The sequence below is a fragment of the Panthera tigris genome, chromosome D4 (assembly GCF_018350195.1).
Source record: "Panthera tigris isolate Pti1 chromosome D4, P.tigris_Pti1_mat1.1, whole genome shotgun sequence".
In the NCBI taxonomy this organism is placed as follows: domain Eukaryota; kingdom Metazoa; phylum Chordata; class Mammalia; order Carnivora; family Felidae; genus Panthera; species Panthera tigris.
In genome coordinates this window covers 70,360,595-70,385,283 of record NC_056672.1, presented here as the reverse complement: position 1 = coordinate 70,385,283, position 24,689 = coordinate 70,360,595, and the positions used below count along the sequence as shown (strand labels likewise).

The window sequence follows — 24,689 nt, the reverse complement described above, 5'->3', positions numbered from 1 at the left end:
TCTACTTAATATTAGCTTGCTTATTTCTCCTTTGGTGGTTGCAAGGAATGGAGAAGGAAGAGAGGGGTCATGGAAATAGATGGTAGAAGATCAAAAGTAGATGCATTATTGAGTCTGCATACAACCAGTTGGCTGGTTCTTGGCTGACCATATGTTGACCTAAAAGTCAAATTAGCTTCAAGTCTGCCAAAGTTCTAGGTTCTGAGACAGTCACGTTTAATGATGTCATAGAGAAGTTACCCTTCTATTCCAGCTAGGATCCTTTAATTAATAAGAGACTGCTGCGGTGAGCCAGCTGAACCAAAAGGAAGGTTTCGTAAGCAATTCCCAGTAAATCATGGTTCAGATTATTAAAGACATGGCAAGTATTTATTTTGGCTTCATTGATATTTCAAAAGAAACCACCTTGAGAACAGACTTGATAAACTTTAAGAATGATTTCCCCTAATCATATTCTTTCACTGCTCCGTAGCAAGGGGAGATTTTTTTATGTCTCTCCTTTCTGTGCTCGAGGGATGGCACTATCTGGAGTGTAGCCAAGGGATAAATTGATCAGAAGGGTTTTGTTCCTCTCTGATCCTCACTTCCTGCTCTGACTCTAGCTGGATCCAGACCAACTCCTAACACATCCCATCCTGTACCTGATCCCACTGATTCTACCTTTGTTGTACCTGGAACATTCTATGAAAGTAAAAGTCCACATATTTCTCTTATTCTAAGAGAGAGCAGAAACCTCAGACATGCCTTGGGATTAGGGTAGGAAAATGACAGCCAATAGTATCAGCAATCCTTTAGGTGGTGTTTTATAAGATCACTTTCTATCCATTGTCCAATGTTACTGCCACAAGAACCTAAATGCATATATAGGCCAGGGAGAGTTGTTTATTTACAAAGAAAATTGCCTTTAAGAGTGGTGATGGTCCTACTCCATTTAGGAGTGAAGTGGGCATTAGAACCCAGACATTCTGATGTCAGGCCCTGTTACACGAGAACCTGAACCTGGAGGGAAGAGGGAAGAGGGAAGGCATAGGGCCTGGGCTTGCCATCTGTCAACACCCTCAGACTTAGACTTTTGATATTTTCCCCAAATGCAGCTATATATAAGGTCACGAAAATGAGGCTGGCCAGATTGAAAGAAGGCATCGCTGTGTAGTTTGCTATGAGAAAATGTTGTAAAATAGCACACATTGGCCGATGCCTTTGGTACTTCTTTTTTTGATTTTCTGGGAATCTCACAGAATAACCCAGGGTCTCACTAGCCCCCTGAGAAGCCCTCTCCCATCTCCTCCTTGGAGACCTCTCCTGAGGGCCTGTTGTCTCCTTCATGTCTGTATTTAAATGTCACCTTCTATTCCAGGCGGACCATGGCCACCCAAACTACAACCCTAATCCAGCTCATTTCCTTCTTTCCTGCTTTATCTTTCTCCTCTCTTATCAGCAACGGTCACTAACACACTGCATATTTTACTTCTTGATTTTACCATCGGCTTCCCCCTCTAAAAGTAAGCCCCACGAAGGCAGGGAAAAGTTTGTCTGGCTTTTTGTCCACAGCTGTATACTAGCAGTGTGTCCATTACTTGGCACAGCATGGGTCTCGATAGGTACATGTCAAGTCAATATGTACCCTATGGGGGTATTCCCTGCAGAGAACTTAGCCAAGTCAAATTCGTAGATCTGGTGAGGCCAGTTTACATCCCAGCAACTACTCAGACGTGAGGGTGTTGAGGGCTTGTGAGGATGGCATCTACTGCATGATTTCAGAAGCAAGTGAGAAATTGCGGCTTGGCATGGCTCTCTGAGGAGTCAAGTACCCCCTACCCTAGAGGAATATGGGTAAAGGAAGAAAGTGTATCTTCCTTAAGTCATCCGTTTCACCTGCTTGAAACTGAATCAAATGGCAACGTAATTGTTAAGCTTCTCTTACTGCAGAGCGGCGTGCCATCTGTATGCAATTAACCCCATCCCTAATTCCAGTGATAGGCACTGCTTGACTTGATCTAATTAGTGATCCCATCTTAATGATTGGTCGAGGGGATGAGCACATGATGGAATTAGGGCCAGTGAGAGGGCAAGGGAGCCCCACAACTAGGAAGAACTCAGGAGATGATTTTGTGTAGGTTTGTGTAGTGGTGAAGGAAATGGACTCTGGAGTTAGGCTGCCTAGGTTAGCAATCCCAACTACACCATTTGCCAACTGGTTGACTGAGAGAAAGTAATAAACTTTCGTTTTTTCATCTGTAAAATGGAGATAATACCCACTCAATAGGGTGGTTGTAAAGATTAAGGGAGAGAACACCAGGCACAGAGTAAATTAGTTACTATCATTGTAATTCCAATGAGAAAAGGAAAAATAAATCTTGAGCAGAACACTATATATTAGCAAATCATTCATCAACTAAACACCCCATGAGCACATACTGTAATGTGCCCAGTCAGAGGCCATGGAGGTTCAGGAGTGAATCAGGATTGAATTCTGTAGGGATTTGTTGGGGGAGAGAAGCCATGCATGAAATAACGTGTGGACAGTCAGTGTTCATAAAGCAAGGAAGTTCAGATAAAATGATCTGAGGTTCCAGGAAAGGAAACATTTACTTAGGTGATCTGGACAGCTGATGGGAAATTCGCTTAAGACATTCAACAAGAAGCATGTCAAATCCTTAAATATACGGTTTTTGACAACAGCTTTGGTAATGATTTCCCTTCAAAACAAAAGCAAAACAAGAAATGATTCAAGGTGTTAGGTTACTTCCTCTCCTTTTAAATTTTACCAGTAATGCATGTTTAGGTCCTTATTTAAAAAAATCAAATCTAGATGTCCAGCTTGAACAACCATCCACCACTACCCTCCACGCTTTATCTCTCATTGGCCAATATCACTTTCTCCCCAGAGGTAACCAACCATTACCAACCACCATTTGGTAAATACACTCCTAATCACTTTTTGCAGATTTACTCCCACCTATGTATACTTGCAAAGATCAATATATGTGACCTCAGGGACATTTAGGAAAGGTGTGTCCCCTTGAGAACGATAGGGTGGGGTACCTCGCTAAGGTTTTCAGGAACTGAAGTTCTTCATTTCAATAAATGAGGAACATTTATTCTCTGCAAGGCTTTTTGAGATAGTGATTATGCATATGTTTTCTTTTATGTTCTGGTCTCAGGATGAATTTAGCAGATTTTTGAAAGCTGCTGGATGCAAACTTGTGGTGGTTGAATTTTCAGCAAAATGGTGTGGTCCTTGCAAAAGGATTTATCCTCTTGTTCATGTAAGTATCATCTATATATATTTCACAATTTTAGAAGGAATTTTAAATCCTCTAATAATTTTTTCAGTAAGTCTTAAAAGTTTACATTTATGAGCCATATGGAATCACTTTTCGAAGCATCCTGATTATCCTGAAGCTAACATACCAATCTCTATTTAGATCATAGTACACACACCAGAAGATTAATACTACTTGTCTATGGATAATTCTGCAAGGAAAATCTAGATGTACAAAAGAGTACAGTTGTACAAATGAATGGATTATTCGTAATAATGGCATTTTACCAAATTTCCAGAGTTCATAACTTCCAAATATTGGAATAGATTATAGAAAAACATGATACTTATTTTTAACTATAATATGAAAGGATAAACTTCCCCCATCCTTCAACCCTATTATCAAAACTTATGTCTTATATGTTCCTTTCATGTCTGATCTACTTTATAAAATGTTTTAGTAAAATATTCTTAGTTGTAATCATATATTTATATTCAGGTCTATTTTCCATGTACACATTCATTCATGTTTTTTGTAGGGTCTGTAAATTAACATTTTAATGTCTATACAATGTTTCATCTAGTTAATTTCCTTGTTGCCCCATTTAAAAGTTTTAACTTTTATTTACTTTTGGTATCACATGCCACAGAAAGAACTTGGCATTTTCATTTCTCCTCATCATGCAGAAGTTTCACTTATGGTCAGTTTTGCGAAAGCTATTTCTTCAAATTTAAAGAAGTTTTGATTTCTCTACATAACTGAAAACACTCTGGTTTATTTTCAGCAAAGTTTCTACCATTTCAACTTGAACTCTTAAATCCACCTGAATTCATTCTAATCACAGTCTTTTGACATTTAATTAAAAATAAACCTATATTCAGGGGCACCTGTGTGGCTCAGTCAGTTAAGCATCGACTCTTGGTTTTGGCTCAGTGCATGATCTCATGGTTCATGAGTTCAAGCCCCACATTGGGCTCTGCACTGATGTGCAGAGTATGCTTGACATTTTCTCTCTCTGCCCCTTCCCCACTCACTCTCTCTGTCTCTCTCTCTCTCTCTCTCTCAAAAATAAATAAATAAATAAACTTCAAAAAATAAAATAAAATAAACCTATATTCAAATAGAGAAATTGATTACATGATACCTCAACATCCATTTTCTACCTAAAATTCTTGGAATATCCAGAAGAAGCATTTTATTTTTTCACAGTCCCCTTTATCCTGATACTCAAAACTTAAAGAAAGTCTTCAATGTTCAGCTTCCAGAGTATAAATATACTCACATGCCACAAAGTCAAAGCTGATCAAATTCCAACAGCCAATATGGGGCATTTTCGGAAAGTGCAATGAAATCTAAGGCTTTGTAACTTCCCTGTCATACCTTTGCCATAAGGGCATTAACAGCTGTGCCACTGTTCTGTCCAGGCTCCTGCAGCTCTTCCTACATTCATTCCTACCTTCATAGTTATAGTTATCCCTTTGGAGATAAACCTCCCAAATGATGTGCCATCTGTTTCCTGTTGGAATCCAGACTAATGCAAATATAGTTTTAAAATAACTTTTGGCATGTCCATACTGAAATACTATCCAGATGTTAAAAAGAATCAAGTAGACCCATATGGAATGGTGGCATCATCTCCAAGACAACATAGCATTAAGTAAAAAGAGTGCAGTATAGAAAAATTTATATAGTATGGTCTCATGTATGTAAAATAGACACATATATGTATGTGTATATATATAAACCCACATATATGTAGAGAAAAGGGGAACAGAAGGATGCATATCAAAGAAGGTTTTTTTTTTTTCAGTGAAAGGGTGTTAAATTTGGATTGCTTTATTTTTCTTGTTATGTTTGAACTTTTGCATGATAATGTAGTCATTTACCATGTGTGTAATTTTTTCAAACTGGTGCGTATAGGCATGGAGAAAAGACATCCCTTCTTCTAGGTCACTTTATTAGTCAAAGATCAAAGCAGGCAACAGAAACCAAATTAAACAGAAAAGAATTTTTTTTGATGTTTATTTATTTTTGAGAGAGAGAGCATGGGGGCGGCGGTGAGAGGGCAGAGAGAGAATCCCAAGCAGGCTCAAACCCGTGAACCATGGGGCTCAAACCCGTGAACCATGAGATCATGACCTGAGCCAAGATCAGGAGTCAGACACTTCACCAACTGAGCCACCCAGGCGTCCCTAAACAGAAAAGAATGTTAATACAAGGAATAAATTGCTTATAAAATTATTGAAAGATTAGATGAATAGGAATGACTCAGAACACCATAGACCCACTTTTGGGGATCCTAAGTTCGCCACAATCAGAAGTGAGTATAGATGGGAGGCCACCGCTGTGAGGAAAAAACAAACTGGCAACAGAGCAGCAGTTGGGAATCAGAACCAGGATCAGGAGGCTACTGTGGCCACAGGTGCCTCTGGACATCCAGGAAGCTGATGTCTGGGCACCAGATCCTGAGTTTGGCTTCTGCTGCTGCTTCTAGCACAGCCACTCCCAATACCCACAGTCTTGCTTTTCAAAGACAAGAAGACAAAGAAAACAAGAAGAAAGTAGCTGCTTTCTCACTTCTGACTTCCAAGTCTCTCCTACATTTATCTTGTTGATAAGACCAATTTGCATCCAGAACTCCAGCTTCAAGGGAGTCCGAGGAATCTCTATCTCTTTTCCTTTCCAGGCTCTGCGGGAAGGTGGAATGGAAGTTAGCCAGCTAAACTTCTGTAAAGGAAAGACAGTCAATCTTTTCAGGTTTGCGGGCCATATGGTCTCTGTAATAACCACTCAGCTTTGCTGTTGTAGTGCAGAAGCATCCAATGGCAATGCACAAATGAACAGGCAAACTGTATTCCAATAAAATTTACTTTACAAGGCCATGTGGAGACCTGGATTTCTTCTACATGGTGCAGTTTGCTGACCCTGGGCTAAGAGGATCACCAGACCTAGAACCCTGATAAGAGCATTTCTGGGAAAGGAGAGGTTATAAATTTCTTTAGAAATTACATGATGTGATCATGAGAACGCAAGTGGTCTGTGAGGCTAACTTACAGTGTATGTAGCAGAAGCGGAGACAAAGGAGCTTTGAAAAGAAAGTTGAGGCCCAATCAAGAAAGATCTTGTGTTATAACTTAATGAGTTGTTGTAGATAGTCAAAACAGAAGTTCTTAAAAGGGTTTTGCCATGGTCAAATAGCTATTTTAGAGAATATTTTTAGCAGTGCTGTATAAGCATGGTTTAGAAAGACCGAAGGCGGGTAACCCAAAGTGATGACAATCTCAATGGCATGCAGTGGTTTTGGAGAAAGAAGAAAAGATCCAATTTAGGAGATACTTTAGAGTTGAGACCAACAGAACAGGTGACCAAATGGTAGAAGACTACATACGAGGAAGAACAGAGCAGAAGGAAGAGTTGTTGATGGCAGAGAAGAGGTCCTAGGTGGATGGAGTGAGATAACAAGGAAAGACAATGTCCATAGGGGAACCCCGACCTAGCAAAGAACCATATCTATGCCATGACTTCTGGGTACTACTTGATGCAAAATGACAGCTGCCATATTCCCTATTTCCTGATAGACTTGCAAGGCTCTGAAACCTTCATAAGTAGAATTCGATGTCCACATAGTTCAAACCTATTCCCATGACCCCTGCTGGGAAGCATCCATATATCTTCAAACTCAAAAAGTGCAAGACAATTGCCCTAGGGTTTGTGGGTGACACCATTTTCCTGCCAGACATTGAGCGACTGCTGACCAAAATCAGCTTTTTTATCTAAAAAAATACTCTGAAATCCCCAAGGCTTTTGTGTCTGTTATCTAAGAGTTTTTCTCCATTTTCACAATCTTGATGGGCCAGTGAAAAAGAGCTCCCACTTCAGTCACAATCCATGAACAAACAACTGGAGAGAATCTGCCTGCAGTAGAACTCAGCACATATCCACCTAATCCATGTCATGCTGCTTCCTGCTTCTCAGTGGGAGCAGCCCCCAGTGACAGCTGCATTTCTTCCTGTCTCCACTGTCTCTGGACACCCCATACGATCAGAGAGAGGTCCTGTCAGAGAGAGGTCCCATTAGAAATAGGTCACTGGAAATGCTTGAGATACGATGTTAATGCAAACAAACCAAGATGCTATTAAGTGCCCTTAAAGTATGAACACAGTTGTCTGAAAGAAAAAAAAAAAACCCAAGAGCTGATATTTACAGGCTGCTGCTGCTGCATCTACTACCCCCAGACCCATTACAAACACCTTTGTCACCACTGCTGCCAGAGATGCTTTCAGAACAAAACAGAAGCAGAAGAGAGTTGTTTCTTCCCTCTTCACACCTTCTGTTTTCCTCCAAATGCATCCCATTGGCAAAACCTACATAGAAGACAGCTGGCAAAGGATCCTGGGAAGTACAGTTTCAGTACATAGTACAGCATGGAAGATGTCAATAAAAGCACAAAGCAATTAGGCCAAGGGTCGACACACATATTTTTGTATCATCTCAGTCATAAGAGCCTCCTAAAATGCCTGGCAAGAGGTGAAGGTCAAAGCAGAGTTTGGGTATCTGGTTCAGGGATCTGTAATTTTTTTTTTTTGTAATTTTTAATTTCTTTTTTTGAGAGAGAGAAAGAGCATGAGTAGGGGAGGGGCAGAGAGAGAGAGAGAGAGAATTCCAAGCAGGCTCTGCACTGTCACCGTAGAACCTGATGTGGGGCTCCAATCCACCAACTGGGAGATCATGCCCTGAGCTGAAATCAAGAGTCAGATGCTTAACTGACTGAGCCACCAAGGCACCCCTCAGGGACCTGTATTTTGAAGACCACTGAAGGCAGCCTTCCACCTCTTGCCACCCCAGGAAAAAGCTACTATCCGTCCCTTCACCCTGCAGGGTAAATCTGGACCCACCACATACATGTCATCATTTCTTCACTTTGTGCCCTTTCCTAACTTTGAAACTCTGATCTTCAGTTTGGTTCTTCAGACTCTGGTTCTGCCGCTGATCTTTGCTTGACCTGTATCATCCCATATTTGACTTTGGTGCTTCCAGTTCTAGCCTGTAGTGAAATGCCAGAGTGATCCTTAGCTCTCATGAACAACCTTTTTGCTCATTGTTTGTTTTTTGCCAAAAGACGACTGTGTAATTCTAGTATGTAATTTAGTATTAACGCTAAGCTAATAGGGAATTTTTATTCTTTTAATTTGAAGGCAATGTCTCTGCAATACCAAAATGTAATGTTTGCTAATGTGGATGTGGATGATTCTAAGGTAAGAATCTTAAGTCCTTCTGTGGGGGATACATAAAATCCAAATGCTGTATCGTTGACAGCACCTCAGTGATTATATAATCAATTTTAAGTTGAGGACAATTTCATGATGTTTTCGTGATAAATGGTAGTAAACTTCCTCGTAATGTTCTTGTGTTTTGTATCAATTTTAAAAACAAAACCCAGCAAGTATGTGACTCTCCCGGGGCCCCCTCCCCTCCCTTACTATGACAGACTCCACTCCTCAATCCCAACATTTTTCTCCATTTACCCTGCTCAGCAGAATTGGCTCTACACAGACAATACCAGTTGGGTGGTGTTGGGCTCAAGGTGAAAAATGTTTTTTACCCTTGTAGTAGATTATTAATCAATGTCTGAAACCCAACTCAATGCATTTATATCTTGCTTTCCTCTTGCTATGGTTGTGGTTTTTGTGGGTTTTTTAAAACATCACAAGGAATTCCAAGAAATCCTTCCCTCCTGTCCCTCCCTAGAGCCTCCTTTCCTCTCCTTCCCCCAAAATAATCAACCTCATGCCCTTAGTCAAAATGTGCTTCATTAAGGGGGTGTCTGGGTGGCTCAGTCAGTGAAGCATCCAGCTCTTAATGTTGGCTCAGGTCATGATCTCACAGACATGGGATTAAACCCTGGGTTGGGCTCCATGCCAAGCAAGGGGCCTGCTTGGGATTCTCTCTCCCTCTCTGTCGGCCCCTCCCCCACTCATTCTCTCTCTCATTTAAAAAATATATTTTTTTAAATGTGCCTCATTAATATATACAAGGTACCCCAAAAAATTATTCTTCCTAACATTTGCTCATTTACAACTAGGAAAAAACAGTAACAAGTGATCTTTGCACATATTGGATTGAATTTGAGCTTTAGAATAACAAAAAAATCTGTTATTTATCCACTCTTTTCTTTAATAGTTTTGTGACCTCTTATCAGTTAACTCTATAAACTTCAGTTTTTTTCACTGTAAAACGGGGCAAATAATACTTTACAGAATATAAAATGAGATAAAATACATAAAATATATGACATAGCATCCAGAATATAATAGAAGTTCCATTTCGCCCATTTCTTTCACGCTTTATCAAAGTGCGACAGTGTTTAAGTGCCCTTTAAACCGAATCATATACTATGCATTCAGAATACATATAGGATCATTATCTCTTTGTCCTTTTTTTATATTAACAGAGTTGTGCAACCATCACTACAATTAATTTTAGAACATTTTCACCACTTCAAAAAAGAAAAAAGCAAACACTTTTGGAGTTCTACTCGTTACCCCCAGTTCCTTCTGTCCCAGCTCTGGGCAACCGTAATTCTACGTTCTGTCTATAGAGTTGCTTATTCTGAGCATTTCACGCAAATTGAATCATCAAATAGGTGGTCATTTGTGACTAACTTCTTTCATTTAGCATAAGTTTCCAAGGTTCCTCCATGTATCAATACTTCATTCCTTCTTATTGCTGAATAATATTCCATTGTATGGATATACCACCTTTTATTTATTTAGCCATTCAACTGTTGATGGACATTTGGGTTGTTTCCACCTTTTGACTTTTAGGAGTAATACTGGTATAAGCATTTATGTATGTATTTTCATTTCTCTTGGTATGTATCTAGGGGTGAAATTGTTGAGTTTCCTAAAGCAGTTGCACCATACATTTCCACCAGCAATGTGTCATGAGGCCTCTGATTTCCCCACATCCTCACAAAAACATGTTATTGTCAGCCTTTTTGATGATAACTACTTCCCTTTTAAGGAGAAACAAAATACACAATTTTTTTAACAGTAATTTATTATCATTGCTGTGATCATGAAAATTATAATTTAGTGTGTGTGTGTGTGTGTGTGTGTGTCTGTGTGTGTGTGTGTGTGTGTGTGTGTGTGTGTGTTACAGGCAGCAGGGGAGAGATTCACCCCATAAAATGATAGGTATACTAGAGAGAAAAGTCCAATTCTGTTGATCCTGTGGGTGGCTAATTTTCTTTGGACTCTAAACAAGATAAAAACGGGTATTTAAGAGCAGATTGTAATGGATTAAAATAATTGGAATTCTGATATATTTGCTTTTTTTTGGTTCATCTTTCACAAAGATGGGCAGTGAAGTGGGGAGTAGGGCTTACAAGAAAGAGACCTGTAAACCTTACTTAAAATGCAAGACCAGTATATCACCCCATGTCTCAAGTGTGCATTATAAGGATACCTTTACTCTTCCTTATTTTTGCAATATGCTGTCTCCATATTGGGTTCCACTGAGGTTCCTCTGTAATCTTTCACAATTTCTTTTATTTTTTTTTAAATTTTTTTAATGTTTACTTATTTTTGAGAGAGAGAATGAGAGACAGAGCACGAGGGGGGAAGGGGCAGAAGGAGAGGGGAAACACATAAACCAAAGCAGGCTCCAGGCTCTGAGCTGTCAGCACAGAGCCGGACGTGGGACTTGAACCCACAAACCCTGAGATCATGACTTGAGCCAAAGTTGGACACTTAACCGACTGAGCCACCCAGGCGCCCCTCACAATTTCTTTTAAATAGAGCTCGTTTCATCCTTCAGCATCTGTTCTATTTTGGCATCCATCTCCCAGCCCTCTCCTAGGGCTCTGGGATGAGAAGCCTCAGGAATGTGAGGAGCAGCCATTTTCTATTGTAACATTCCTGGAGGCTTTGAAGACATGTTAGAAAAAGGCTTGGCAGGAGAATCAATAAAGTGTTAACTGTCCCTGGGTTTTCAGACATGCCTCCTGAGAAGTCACCAAGTTCTGGGCTCTGTATAGAGAGAGGATACCAAAATTGTGACCTCACGCCATTTCTTTCCTTTCCCAGGAGTTGGCCCAAACTTGTCACATCAGATCAGTACCCACATTTCAGATGTTCAAGCAAACCCAGAAGGTATGTTTCCATGGTAACTGGCAGAGTTGAATTATAGGATCATCAGAATCTTTTTAAAAGGCCTGGGGTATCCTGGGTGGATGAAACAACTGCATTTATTTTTAATATTTAGCAACGTGATGCTTCGTTTCTGAACTTTTCATATTGGCAAGGCGTACAAAAAAATGCATGAATTATTAAAAAATCTCCCCATTCAGACCATCTGAGGTTTCCAAATCCGTAAGAAATATCCACTACTATCCCTGTAATATCCCTTTTGATGGGGCAGACCCATCAAAAAAGAATCTTACAGAAAAGGACACGATGAAATTCTCACACAAATGTATACGGATTGTTAGCAACACTTGGGAAAATGTTAATCAAGAACAATCCCGAGTCGGTATAGCTAGTGGTTGAGCGTGCAGGCTCTCGTTGCAGGTTTCTGTGGTTCAGATATCCATTCTATCACTACCTAGCGTTTTCCTTAAGAACCTCTTTGGATCTTAGGTTCCTTATCTGTAAAAACAAAGATCCTAAGTTTTTCCTCTCACAGGGTGTTGTGAAAAGAAATGAATTTACGTGACTCAAGTTCGTAGACCCATCCTGATGTGCGTCAGTGCTCGGCACGTTAGGGTAGTTGTTATCACAAAGATGTTAATGAAGTAAAATGTCTAAAATGCTTCGTGTGTGATTAAACTAGTAATTCCACGTATGGCTGGGAACACTGACAAGTGTACATACCTTATGAAAGGTGACTTTGCAACACGCTTAGGAGGAACAAACTGTATATTCCCGTTCACACAATCATCCCATTTTGGGGAACTTTTGCTACAGAAATACCAGAAGGAAAAATAAGCAGCTAAGTACATAGTAATGGTAGCATTACTTCTAATAAAATACGAAAGTAAACTCTATGTCTTTTCTCGTGGAACTGCTCGGTGATTTGATTTGTGATACACCTACTTGAAATAGTATGCAATTTAAAGCGTTAGGAAGAACATATGTAAAGCAAAAACATTCATGCTTAAACCTTGTGAAGATTGTGTCTACTATATAAAGAATGAAAGTAGTTGATACGCTAAGTGTAGGATTTGATTCTCAGCTTCTATTTGTTGCGTATTTACTGTGATAGAATTGGTGTGATAGATTTAAATAATTTTTCAAAAAGAATTAACACTACCTACCACTCCTCTTGAGTGTTTACTTGAAAGTGAAGCTATTGAGCACATGCACCTCAGCTCCCCTCCCCACCACCGCACATCAAATTGTTTTTGTGTCATTTTTTTGTTATCCTCTCCTTCTCTTCCATCTCGGAAATGAGAAAGCATCCTCCTTTTGAAATGGATTTCATCCATTGTACCTTGATCGCATTCCCTCCCTTGTGCCCCAGGCCTCTATCCATCAGTTTTCTCTTTTCAAACCCGGTGTTGGGACAGTCCCTTTTGCCACCGTCAGCCATTCTTCAGTCTCTATCAGCAGTTCTTTGATTTTCTTCCAGAGAACCATTCCCTTGCCCATCCTTGGTCCATGTGCTTCCTTAGGGCTCCATCTTCATGGCTAGACCTGTGAGTGAACTTCATCCCCATCAGGAATGGGCCCCTGACTCCAGTCAAGCCAATCTAAACCCAACCAGAGCTAATCCTAGGATGTGGCTTAAGCAGCTAGGTAAAAGCCTTCTCTTTTGATTTCATTGGATTTGTTTGAACTTGGGAAGATATGAAGCTGAAGGTACTACAGCTAGCTTGCCACCAGAGAGAACCTGAAAATGAAGCCACCATACAATGAAAAGCAGAGTCAAACCAGGAAATACCAATGGCACCGATTGAACCCTGAATCTATCCATGCCTGAAGCCTGAACTACTCCCATAGATTCCATGAGTTATGTAGACCTGGGGTTGTTTTTTCTGTTACTTGCAACCAAAAACTTCTAAGGACAAAATTAATGTTCTTTCAGACTTCTCTCCTTCGTTTCATGATCTAATTCTTGAAGAAGTAGAATATACTTACTGCTTTCAATTCGAAGTTTCCACTTATTCCTTCATCTGCTCTTTTAAATGTCTCCAAGGCTCTTTCAGCACCTAATTCAAATAGCCATTTCTCAATCCTTGTATTCCTTGGTTATACAAAAGCACCATAACTAATCAGCTTCTAATTCTGGAAATTTCCTTGTCTTTTGGCTTCCATCCCTGATCTTTCCCCAAGCTCTCCTTTGGCTCCTTTGCTGTCCCAAAATATAAGTGTTTCCTAAGGTTCTTTTTCCCATTCTACCTCTTCTCCTTTAGTAATTTCATCCTTACCTATAGTTCCAGCTGTAATGACCTTTGACATGAACAAGTACAATAGCCTCTCTCACCTCCAAGTTCACACCATAGCTCTGTTCTCTTTTCCAAATAGAGCTTGGCATAGTTCCATGTATGTCATTCCCTTATTTAAATTTGGATACCCCTTCCCCTCTGTTGTCTGCAGAATCAAGACTAAATCCTCCTAATCAAGTCTTCCATTTAAATTTCTCCATAATTTTGGCCCAGTCTACCTTTCCAAGCCCATTTATGTTTGACCCAGACCTTAATGTCATGTATTTGTGTCCTACTATTTCCAGTACCTAGAGGAGTTCATGTCAGTGTCTAGAAGAATCCACCCTAGGTGGAAAATACTCATTTTGTGTTTGATTCATGAGTGAGTAAGCAAGTGAATGAATAAATGAAAACTGATGTCTTTGCCCTACATCCCTGTCTGCTCTGCCTCCCCTCCTGATTCTGTCCTCATGTCAGTCTGACTCAGGGACGGTTTCTCTCCAGCTCAGAACAGCTGTCTGATTTCATCTCTCCTGCTGATGATAGTGCTTAAGATCTGCTGCCATTCAACAGTTTGTTCTATGTTTTATGAAATAAAACTTTGGGGTCTCAATTGACTTTGTGTCTAGGCTCTTGAGCAAATCCATAGCTATGCTTTTGAGAAAAGGCTTGGCCTTGCTTAGTCTCAGTTCTGTATGTAGGTGGAAGAACTCACAGTTGGAGGTAGGGTGACCTCTTATATTCAATTATTTCTTAACTGGTTTCTACAGGGTATGGATCCCTTTTGAATTGATGGAACAAAATGCCTGTATTTTAGGCATTGTGAAGGATCTCGATTTTAAATTTTATGCCACTTAGTTAATGGAGAATAAAATTAACTGAATCAATGACACAATGCATTAAGCTGATCCACCTCCCTATTTTCTAACTCCAAAGTCAGGTAGCCAGCCTCTGATTATAAAATGAATACCCCTGTCCCAAAATATTTTCTTGAGAATTGAGTGTCTCATTGAATATTACTGACTTAGCATCCTGGTTATGAAGTTATTTAAAAAAACAAAACCAAAACCTTGAGATCATTTATGTCATAATATACAAGTAAGTCTACTTCTGAGCTTTGTATGTATCTCCAGAAAGATTCATACTTGGATCAATTTAAAAATCATTTGTAAACCTGCAGAAAATATTTACAATGCTGGCTTCCATTTAACAAAGAGTATCAATCTTCTGTGCAAAAGACAATGGCAAAAAAATGGGGGCAGGAGATCCTAAAGAGACAGTATTGCAAATCTTTTTACCTCTTTCACTCAGTCCCCAGCATTTGGCATCTGAGCATCCATCTAGGGCTTCTGCAGGGTCCCCACTTCTACCATTGCATCCAGAGCTGCAGTCAAAACCTGAGACCTCTGAAATCACCCCCCAGGTTCTACTTTGCAATGGTCTGCACAGGAAAAATCAATGGAACCAGAGAAAATTGGGTATGGCCATGCGATAGGACCCATCTATGTGAATTTCCCTCCTCAGTAGAATTGACTAGGAATGATATTCATTGTTCTGGGGGTAGAAAAAAAAACTAAATTCACTTCTTTGAGACCACTTCCTTCCATCTCTCTTTCATCTGAAACATAACACCTGAAAATTAACTTATGGAAGCAGCTAAGTACTATTTATCTAGTATTAAAAAAACAACAACAACTTTGAGTCCAGTTTCTGTTAAGGGATGTTATAAGAAATGTCCTCACATTTCTGGTAAAACACCTGGCAAAGAACCACTGTCCATTATGCCTTTTAAAATGTACATTGTGTAAAAAGCCTTGTGATTATTCCTCGTAGACAGAGTTTGGAGAATATTTGCCTCCCTTGATCTACTCCCTTGCATTATATCAGAAGGCTTAGGGGATCCCTTGGGTTTCTCTTTTTCTCTTGCTGCCAATAATCTCAGGATTACTTCCTTGACTCAAATACAATAGCCTCCCTTATCTGTAGTTGCCTGGAATTCCCTAATTGCCATCTCCATACTGAATCGTGCTTTAATGGTTTTGTTATTTTATTTTGCCCTTGATTCTACCTCATTTCAAATATTTTCAAAATACATAGGCTATAAACAAATAAAACTTTAAAAAACTAGAACAGATAAAGCTATATAACTATGACCCAGGGTTGCAGTCAATGGGCATTCTGTGATGCTGGAAGTTTTTATGCAGATTTGGATGGTCATCTAGCAGGGTTGTACCATAAACAGCAGCTGTAATTATTTTACAGTGTTAGGGTAAAGGACAGCAAAAGCAAATTCCAGGTAATAAATAAAGTGGGATTATTCCCTCCTGCTGTAATCCTTAGTGTTTTCACCTGGGACATCACATCCTGTTCCAGTAAGATTAACTGTGGTTAAGAAAAAAAGAATCTGTGGTGGCTCTCAGATGGGACATCCAAAACTTTGGCTGATTTTTTTAACCAGAATATTACACTGTATTCTGTTCTAAGTAAAAAAAAAAAAAAAAAAAAAAAAAAAATACACATATACACATAAGCTGCAATGTGAATATGATATTAGTTATTCATTGAGCCTCTGAAGCCCATCAGTAGATCCCCCAGGTTTATAGCATTGCTTCCAGACCAAAGTTGACGTATGTCAATGGAACAGCAGAAAAGAAGAGTAACAAAGATTTAGCAACTCTTGGCCAACAGCTTAAATTTATCCAACATCGAAATTGGTTCCATCTTTCATTCTTTGATATGAGAGTAAATGGCTTCTCAAAACACTTTAATCCAAGAACAATGGGATACGGATGCATGGATGCTAATAAGTGAGTTATTTACAAATGAATAATTCAGCTCATAGGCTCACATCTAGTGGGAGGAACTCCTGCTCCTTTCCTTGTGAACAGCAGGGCTCCTGCTGAGGTTATAGAAGTAATTTCCAACAGACACCCTCCTTGAGGTAGGTACAGACATGAAAAGAATCTCCAATGGGCAGCACCGTGGTATGCTTGAAGGAGGACAGGATTGGAATCTTCAAGGGCCAGGCAAGGACAATACATGAGAAAATAGGAAGTGAGGAGGATGGTGGTCCTTGGAGAATCACCCTCCCAAATGCTCACAGTTCAAATTCATAAAAAACAATACTTGAGCCACGCCCAAAAGAGTGTCTGTGACTAGTTTTTGTCATCTCTGGAATCAGACAGCTGTGGGTTGAATCCCAGGTCTGCTTCTTATTCGTGGATGACCTTGGTTATGTGCCTTCCCCACCTTGAGCTCAGTCTCCTTCTCTGTGAAATAGGGACTATATCATGTGTCTTTGAACTGTCGTCATGAAGATTTGTGATGATATATAAAGCACTTTAGCACTGGACTTGGTACATGCTATAAAATATGGCTATTGCTAGAGCCCCATAATCTGTGTACCAATCTTCCTGAAAATTTACAACAAAATAGAAATTTGGAAACACTGGTTAGGAGAGACCTCTAAAACTCTTTGAATAACTACAGTGACCAGTTAAGCTAAGTCATCTTAACATTGGAGAGTTACCTACCCAGGGATATTCAACCTGTTAAGGACTGTGTTAGGTAGACACAGAGGGGTTCCACCTCAGGGGAAATTAAAAAAAAAAAACAAAAACAAAACTCTCACATGGTGTTCAGGGCTCTGAAGGGTACAGATCCAAAAAAGAAGTTACTCAGCCCCATAAAGCAGCTGATACATAGGCACAGATTAATAGACTGGAAGGGGCAAGAACTAAATGAGATGGAGGGGGAGAGAGAGAGAGATGGGCAGCAAGCATTTATCACCATTTAACACTAATGCTAAGGATATTGCTCTAGGTGTTAGCAACTGAAAGACAGTAATTACTTATATACCTCTTTTCTCCAGGGCAGGGATTAGGGCGAGGCAAGTGAGGCAGGAAATTGCAAGTATAGGGTGGAATCCTGTCTTTATTTGAATTTTTGATATTTTGTTCATTATGGATTTTTAAAATATTTATTAAAATATTAATTATCTTGGGCACCTGGGTGGCTCAGTCGGTTAAGCGTCTGACTTCAGCTCAGGTCATGATCTCACAGTCCGTGAGTTCGAGCCCCGCGTCGGGCTCTGTGCTAACAGCTCAGAGCCTGGAGCCTGCTTCAGATTCTGTGTCTCCCTCTCTCTCTGTTCCTCCCCTGCTCATGCTCTGTCTCTCTCTGTCTCAAAAATAAATTAAAAAAAAAACCATTAAAATATTAATGATCTTGATTACTGAGTTCTGAGAGCCCCTTAAATTTTACAACATTGTCCTAGCCCTGTCCTCTAAATTTTAAATCCTTGAAATATAGGAGTATTTCATTCAGTGATTGGCCACAAGGACTCGCAAGACCCAGTAATAGGTTCTACTTACAGCTGAGATTTATTACAACAAAAAATACAAAGCAGAAGCATTGGCAGAGTCCAAAAGGGTCCAGCACAGGCTTCTGATGTTCTTCCTTGGCTAGGAACACATAGGTGTGCTCTGTCTCTGTCTCTGTCTCTCTTTCTAGCAATGAACTTCAAGGACACATGTGGTTTGTCTCTGCCTAGGTATGCTCTTTTGAGTCTCAGGATCTGAGGATTTTATGTGGGGACTGGTCACATAGACATTTCTTGCTAGGCAGTCATTGCTACACAACCAGCTATGACAATGGAGACTAGGACCCCAATAGTAAAACCAGGTGCACATCATCAATATTGATGTTTATGCAAAGCAAGCCAGTGGGCTTGGTCCATCACTCCAGGTATATATAACAAAATCATCAATCACTGATACAAAGAACACTTTGGTGGGGAAAGGGACACATTCCCTGGGGGGTTGGTGAAGAATCAATCATGGTTGCCTTGGAGACAAGCAAGAAATAAGGAACCAGATCTGTTGTGTTAACGCTTCTCACACAGAGTCACGTGGAAAATCAAGCTATCACCTTTATTGTAAGTAGCAGTGGCGCTAAATTGTGCTAAATACACAACATGGTGTGGACTCATATCAACAGACTTCCTATTATTTCCTTGAAGCCTAGATTTTGAGATGACTGCCTAGGGGAGAATCTTTGGCTGCAGAGGAGAAACTCACCCACTTAAGTGAAGGAGATATTGCTGTTTTTCACAACTCTCAAGTTCCAAAAGTGAGGACACAGGGTGGTAGCCTTCCAGACCTACTTTAGGCCTGCTTCAGATGTGCTTTCCAGAAAAAGAAGGACAGTGCAAGGAAAACAGACCTGTCCCTTGGGCAGAACACCCCAAAAAGGGAGGGGATAATCATGAACTCATTCCTTTGTCTAGGCTCAACTGATAAGCTCACCTCAACTTGGGGAAAAGTCAGTGAAGGAATTTCCCAATATTGGACAGTTGAGTAGATTTTCCAATGGAAACATGCCGAGTATAGGTCATTAGGTCATTGAAGGCAATGGCTCCAAAACCATTATTATCCTCATGAACAAATTTTCATTCTATACTTTGAGTAACTGGCCGAATGACATCTCCTCTGGCCAGACCAAAATCACTTTTCCTTATTCTCAGTGTGGCTTTACGATAAATTCCCACAACATTAGACTCATGCTCCTTCCCCCCTTCAACAGAAAACCACATTGTACTCAGTAATGAACTCTCAAACAGCTTCATGTGTCCATCCAACACCTTCAATTGATGGCAAACTATGGCCCCAAGGTCAAGTCTGAGCCTCCACGAGTTTTCGTAGATAAAGTTTTACTGGTGCACAGACATGTCCATTTGTTTAAATACTGTCTTTAGCTACTATCACACTACTATAGCAGATTTGAGTAGTTTCAACACACACCATCTGGCCTGCCAAGCCTAAAATAGGTATTATTGGGCCCTTTACAAAAACATTTGTCAACCCCCTAACACAGAAGAAGAAAAGCACTTTAGTCATTATTTATGCCACTAGTGCTTTAAGAAACAGATATGTAGCCAGAGTTTCTAAATCAGCTATAAGAGAATGAAAGTAAGTTCGTACTTTACCGAAATCTCACTAGTGGAACAAGTTGAGAAGAAGGCGAGTGTACATTTGGAAAAATTAGATAATAGATTACTTTCATACGCTTTTTTTCTTGAATCCAAATGCATGTAAATTCAAGCTGTTCAAAACAGACTATTTCCAAGAGGCCCTGCCTTCTTAGTTTGATTTTGCCACACGCCAAAAACCACAGTTGGGCTACTTGCATTTGCAAGGCGTGCCCTGCAACCTGTTGTGAAAGTCCTGGGGAGGGGGAAGTGTGCAAACACCTGCATTGTGATGCAGATGGTTCTGGGGGAAGGAATGGGTCTAGTTGATTGGAGAGCCCAGATCAAGATGGGATCAAAAAGTAATTAAGACTGTCTAGCTCTCAATAGGTGGAGGCACTCACTGTTAAACGTTCTCTTGTTAGATACATTCTTCCTATCTCATTAATAAGATATAATGCCTTAGCAAACCCTTTGTTAAGAAAAGGAACATCACACAGCTTATAAAATTGGATTGTACAAACATCTCTAGAGCCATCTGCCAAAAAATGTCTTGTGTGGGTTGGTTGTTTGGGCTTTTTTGTTTGTGTTGTTATTGTTGCTGTTGCTTTGAGGGTTTTGTTGTTGTTTTTAACTCAGTAAAGATGTCTGGAAAATTGCGGAGCTTTCATTCAGCTGCTCCAAAGCTAACTTCAGTATTCCTAATTGCCTATCAACTGGCCAGAGTGTTTTATTGTAATTAGTCTATGTATGCATCATTAGACCCCTTAATGGATACTCTCAGAAGTCCATTTGTTAGGAAGGGATCCCTGTCTCTGGACCCTTTGTATTTTCTCACTAACAGTAATATACTTTTTGTAGGTGATTGAATGTCTTTGGCATTAAAAAAAAACACAACAAAAAACCCTGCCTCTGTTTAGACCTGGGCGATGGGTAAATGCGGGGATGGGGAATCACTTTATTGTTCTCTTTTTGTGTGTGTTTGAAAATGAGGGGTACCTGGCTGGCTCAGTTGGTGGAACTGCAACTTTTGACCTTGGGGTATGAGCTCTAGCCCCACACTGGGTGTGATGATTACTTAAAAATAAAATCTTTATTTAAAAATTTCAAAATGAAAGATGTTTTTAAGGGACTAGTGGACATAGGTGGTTCTGTAATGCAGGGATAGCCACCCCATATCCCTTTGGGCTCTGCCAACTGGAGCTCATCATTTCCATTAGTGGTCATTACAGATGGCAACGGTGCATGTAAACTGAAGACATTGAGAAGAGAGAATGAAACGTTGCTTCCTAATGCTTCAGGCCTTTGAGAGACACAACCAAACATTCGGTTGAAAATAAGAAAACATTTTGGGCAAAAATTGTATGCTAGTGTCCTTGCATATAGAGCTCTTCAAAAGAAAGCTATTATATAATAAGCTCTATCACTAAGCCACTCCTCATTCATTAACTACATTTATGAAGCTCCTATATGCAAAGTCCCATGCTAGACAGACACATAGTATTTGCCTTTGGCAAACTGGACAAAGAATAAAACAGATAACACCTAGTCTCCGAAATTTAACACTCCCTAGAGTCTTGGGTCTGTCCTTCAGTGACCACAAATCAGCTTAGTTCAACTCTCTTCAGGCCTAAAACCATTAACAGAAGACCTACTCTGTATAAGGTTCCTAGCTAAATACTAAAAATATAGAGGAAAAAAATAAGGCAGAGGCCCCATCCTTGGTCAATGGCAGCAGACATAACATCAACTCCTGAGCAGTGGAATTCATAGGTTCTGTGAGATCACAAAGACTTCCGGAGTTAAATCTTGAAGAATGGTTAAGACTAACGGGTGAGAAATGGGGAGAAGCAAGAATTACAAAATAGCGTGGGAATATGTCAGGATTTTTTTGATACTAATACAATAGTATAAAATTATCCCTAGAATATGAGCTCCGGGGGGTGATTTTTGTCTGGTATGTTCACAATGGTTGGCTCATAGTAGATGCTTATTATATTTGTTAAATTAAATAAATAAATGAATCCAACTGTGAAGTGTTGTTAAAGGTCAGAGCTTAAGGTGGAGAATAACAGTGAGGTAGACAAGACAAAATCAAGGAACCCCTGTAAGGACCTTGGATTTTATGGTGGTGGAGAAACACTGAAGAATTTTACAGAGAAGGAGAGCATGACTGGTTTGTGTTTACGGGCTTCAAGGGGGAGGAGGGAACTAAGGGGCACAAGACTGGAGACAGACAAGTTATAAGCTCTTATTAAAGTCCAAGGGAAAGTTGATGAAGTAAAATCCATGAAATTCGGTGGCAAATTTAATATCCCCTAAAGCCACCAGAATGGCTAACATGGAAAGGAACTGGCAATAAACACCAAGTGTGGTCAAGCATATGGAACACCCAGAACATTCATCCTCTGCTGGTGGAATATAAATTGATAAAATTTATATTTTATTGGAAATAAATATATTGGAAAACTGTTGGCCAAGTCTGGTCATTGAAGTGGCCAAGCTCTGCCTGTGTTCTTGCCAGGAGTTGTTGTGTTGGTACCTGCTCTGGTCTCAGAGGATTTTGAAACTCCCTTCATGTCTATAGCCACCATCCAGCTGCTGTCTGACTCTTAGAAAAGAGACACTTTTGCAGATCCTTTCTGACACCTTCCTCCCCTGGCAGCCAATGCCAAGAGAACTATTTATAGAGGAAATGGGTACAAACCAGGCAACCCAGATAAATCATGAAATTCTGCACCCACACTTAGGTGACTCTATACTCAAGAATCAAAAGAGCAATTTGCTGTAATGGAAATGGATTCATGAGCGAGCCGGTAAGTGAAATGGGATCAAGATGGAGTCACAAGTCTGGGGTTTACTTTCAAGAAATAGAATGAACCATGATACCCCCAGGCAGCACCCAGATAGAGTGATGCTGCCTGGAGAAGCAGAATCATTAGAAGCAGGTATAGTTTCTTCTCTGCAATACACTGAGCATTGCAATTGTTTTAGAATTTTCCAAACCCTGCCCCAAAGGCCTAACACCATTTCTGGCTGCTGAAACTTCCCTTACTGGAAGCTCAAATTTTCAGCCAATCCCAGCCTCAGTTTACTCACACTCTGCCTTCTCTACAACCACTTCATATAATTGGTACTAAAGTGATAATGCATGGTAAGGGTCTTAAACTTCCATATTTCACCAAATATGAGATGCCCACTGACAGGTGCCCCATTAGATACTACTAAAAAGTGTTCCAAACAAAATATACCATCCACTATGAAATACACCCTGAGTCAGAGATGTGACAATTTGAAAAGAAAATGTGCTTCTTAGTGTCAATTAATTATAATACTATTACCTATGGCAAAGTTCAGGGAATGGGAAATCACATGTCATTTGATTTCAGAAAATCATGTTTATGAATTAACAAGTTCTCAAGACCAACGCAAAAAGGCTCTGAGAGGTTTCAATGATTGAGTTTTCTCATTTCTAACATATTCTATGTTTGAGATATCAGTTTAGAAGAATATTATGGAGAATTATATAAACCTGGCAAAATATAAGCATAAACAATTTTGAAAAGGTGCCAAATAATGGAAACATCATGAATGTAATGTGCTTGTTGTGTGTTTATATTTTAAGTATTTTTCAGACAATGGAAATGAGGATAACTTAAACAAAAACAAAAACCCCTCAAAGCTTTAACATCTTTGTGATATTTGAACCAATAAATATCTCACCTTTGTGTATTTGTGAACAGATTTTTGAATTTTGTGGAGCTGATGCTCAAAAATTGGAAGTGAAGATTCAAGAATTAATGTAAGCCGATCTCCGAGACGAAATACATTTGCAACATTTTAAAAGGCCACAGCAAATGCGTTTGTGTTTTTTATTTGCAGCGAATATTGGAATGTTCGATCGGTCCCCCTTCTAATGTTTTACAGGTTGAACTCCACTTTCCCGCAATCTCATTCCACAATTGCTTAAAGCTCTTGCAGTATCAAAGAATGTATCACTCCCATTCTCTAACTTAGCTTTCCACTTACTTGAGCACATTTCTTAGGTGACGTTTTTATGACCTTCACAACAGAGCCCCTGCACAGCTAAGTCATACCATGCCATTAAGAAGGTTTTCCAGAGATCTCTGAAGATGGAACTCTTCACAGTGGTCAAGAAACAAATAAATACCATATTGCCCTGGTGTACTCCAAATAGGTAGAAGCCATTCTTTTTCTTTTTCTTTTTCTTTGAATGTAATGTTTATTTATTTTAGAGAGAGCGTGAGTGGGGGAGGGGCAGAGAGAGGGAAACACAGAATCTGAAGCAGGCTCCAGGGTACAAGCTGTCAGCACAGAGCCCGTCGCAGGGCTCAAACTCACAGCTGTGAGATCATGACCTGAGCCGAAGTTGGACGCTCAACCGACTGAGCCACCCAGGAGCCCTAAGTAGAGGCCAATTCTAATTGAGCCATCATTTGTGGTACAAAATTCTTCTCTGATGCATCCATTTAAATTAAAACGGTGTCATTTTTCTCTTCCCCACTGCCTTTCTAAAATTCTTCTATAAATTAAAAAAAAAAAATCCACATATACATACACAAAAGCCAGAAAGTCTTTTTACTACCTGCGATGTTTTGTTGTTAACTGAGATAGCTCTGATGTTTAGGACCCAGAGAAGACAGTTCTTCTCACACTGACTACTTGGGGTTGCCATCAGGTGAACGCTGGGGATCTGAAGTTGTAAAGTCGGGCCAGCTTTCCCTAGCTGTTAATGACTGAGATTTTGACAAAATCTTAGAATTCTTTGCAACGTAGAGTAGAGGACACCAAGAGCTGCTAGCTTAAGAGAAAAGGGACACCTTTTAATCATTCAGTAAATACTTATTGAGCACCTACTCTGTCCCCAGCACTGCTACGGGTATCTAGAATAACACTTGATTCATAGAATCCAAAGATAGAAATATAGCCAGCTTCGCATGCAGTCGGCAACATGAACGGGATAGAGATGGGGAGCCCAGGGTATTTCTGTGTACTTCTGTCCTCTGCT

At 39.9% G+C, this 24,689-nt stretch overlaps 1 protein-coding gene across 2 annotated transcripts; it reads left to right on the top strand.

The window, feature by feature from the left end:
* Positions 1–246: 246 nt before the first annotated feature.
* Positions 247–23,513, top strand: TXNDC8 (thioredoxin domain containing 8). Of its 2 annotated transcripts, XM_007094279.3 has the most exons (6): positions 247–361; positions 3,165–3,269; positions 8,462–8,521; positions 11,354–11,419; positions 22,411–22,476; positions 23,404–23,513. In XM_007094279.3, exons 1-6 carry the CDS (start codon positions 338–340, stop codon positions 23,464–23,466), a joined length of 384 nt encoding a protein of 127 aa, XP_007094341.1. In that variant the 5' UTR covers positions 247–337; the 3' UTR covers positions 23,467–23,513. The 2 variants fall into 2 exon arrangements, with proteins under 2 accessions (XP_007094341.1, XP_007094342.1); XM_007094280.3 differs by lacking the exon at positions 22,411–22,476 and having other exon boundaries at positions 251–361.
* The last annotated feature ends 1,176 nt before the right edge of the window (positions 23,514–24,689 follow it).

Bases quoted from the DNA above. Each gene is read 5' to 3' on its own strand.
- TXNDC8 (XM_007094279.3), top strand. From the start codon at position 338: ATGGTTCAGATTATTAAAGACATG. The intron at 11,420-22,410 runs GTATGTTTCCAT...ACCCACACTTAG, and splicing joins TGTTCAAGCAAACCCAGAAG to GTGACTCTATACTCAAGAAT. The intron at 22,477-23,403 runs GTAAGTGAAATG...ATTTGTGAACAG, and splicing joins ATGGATTCATGAGCGAGCCG to ATTTTTGAATTTTGTGGAGC.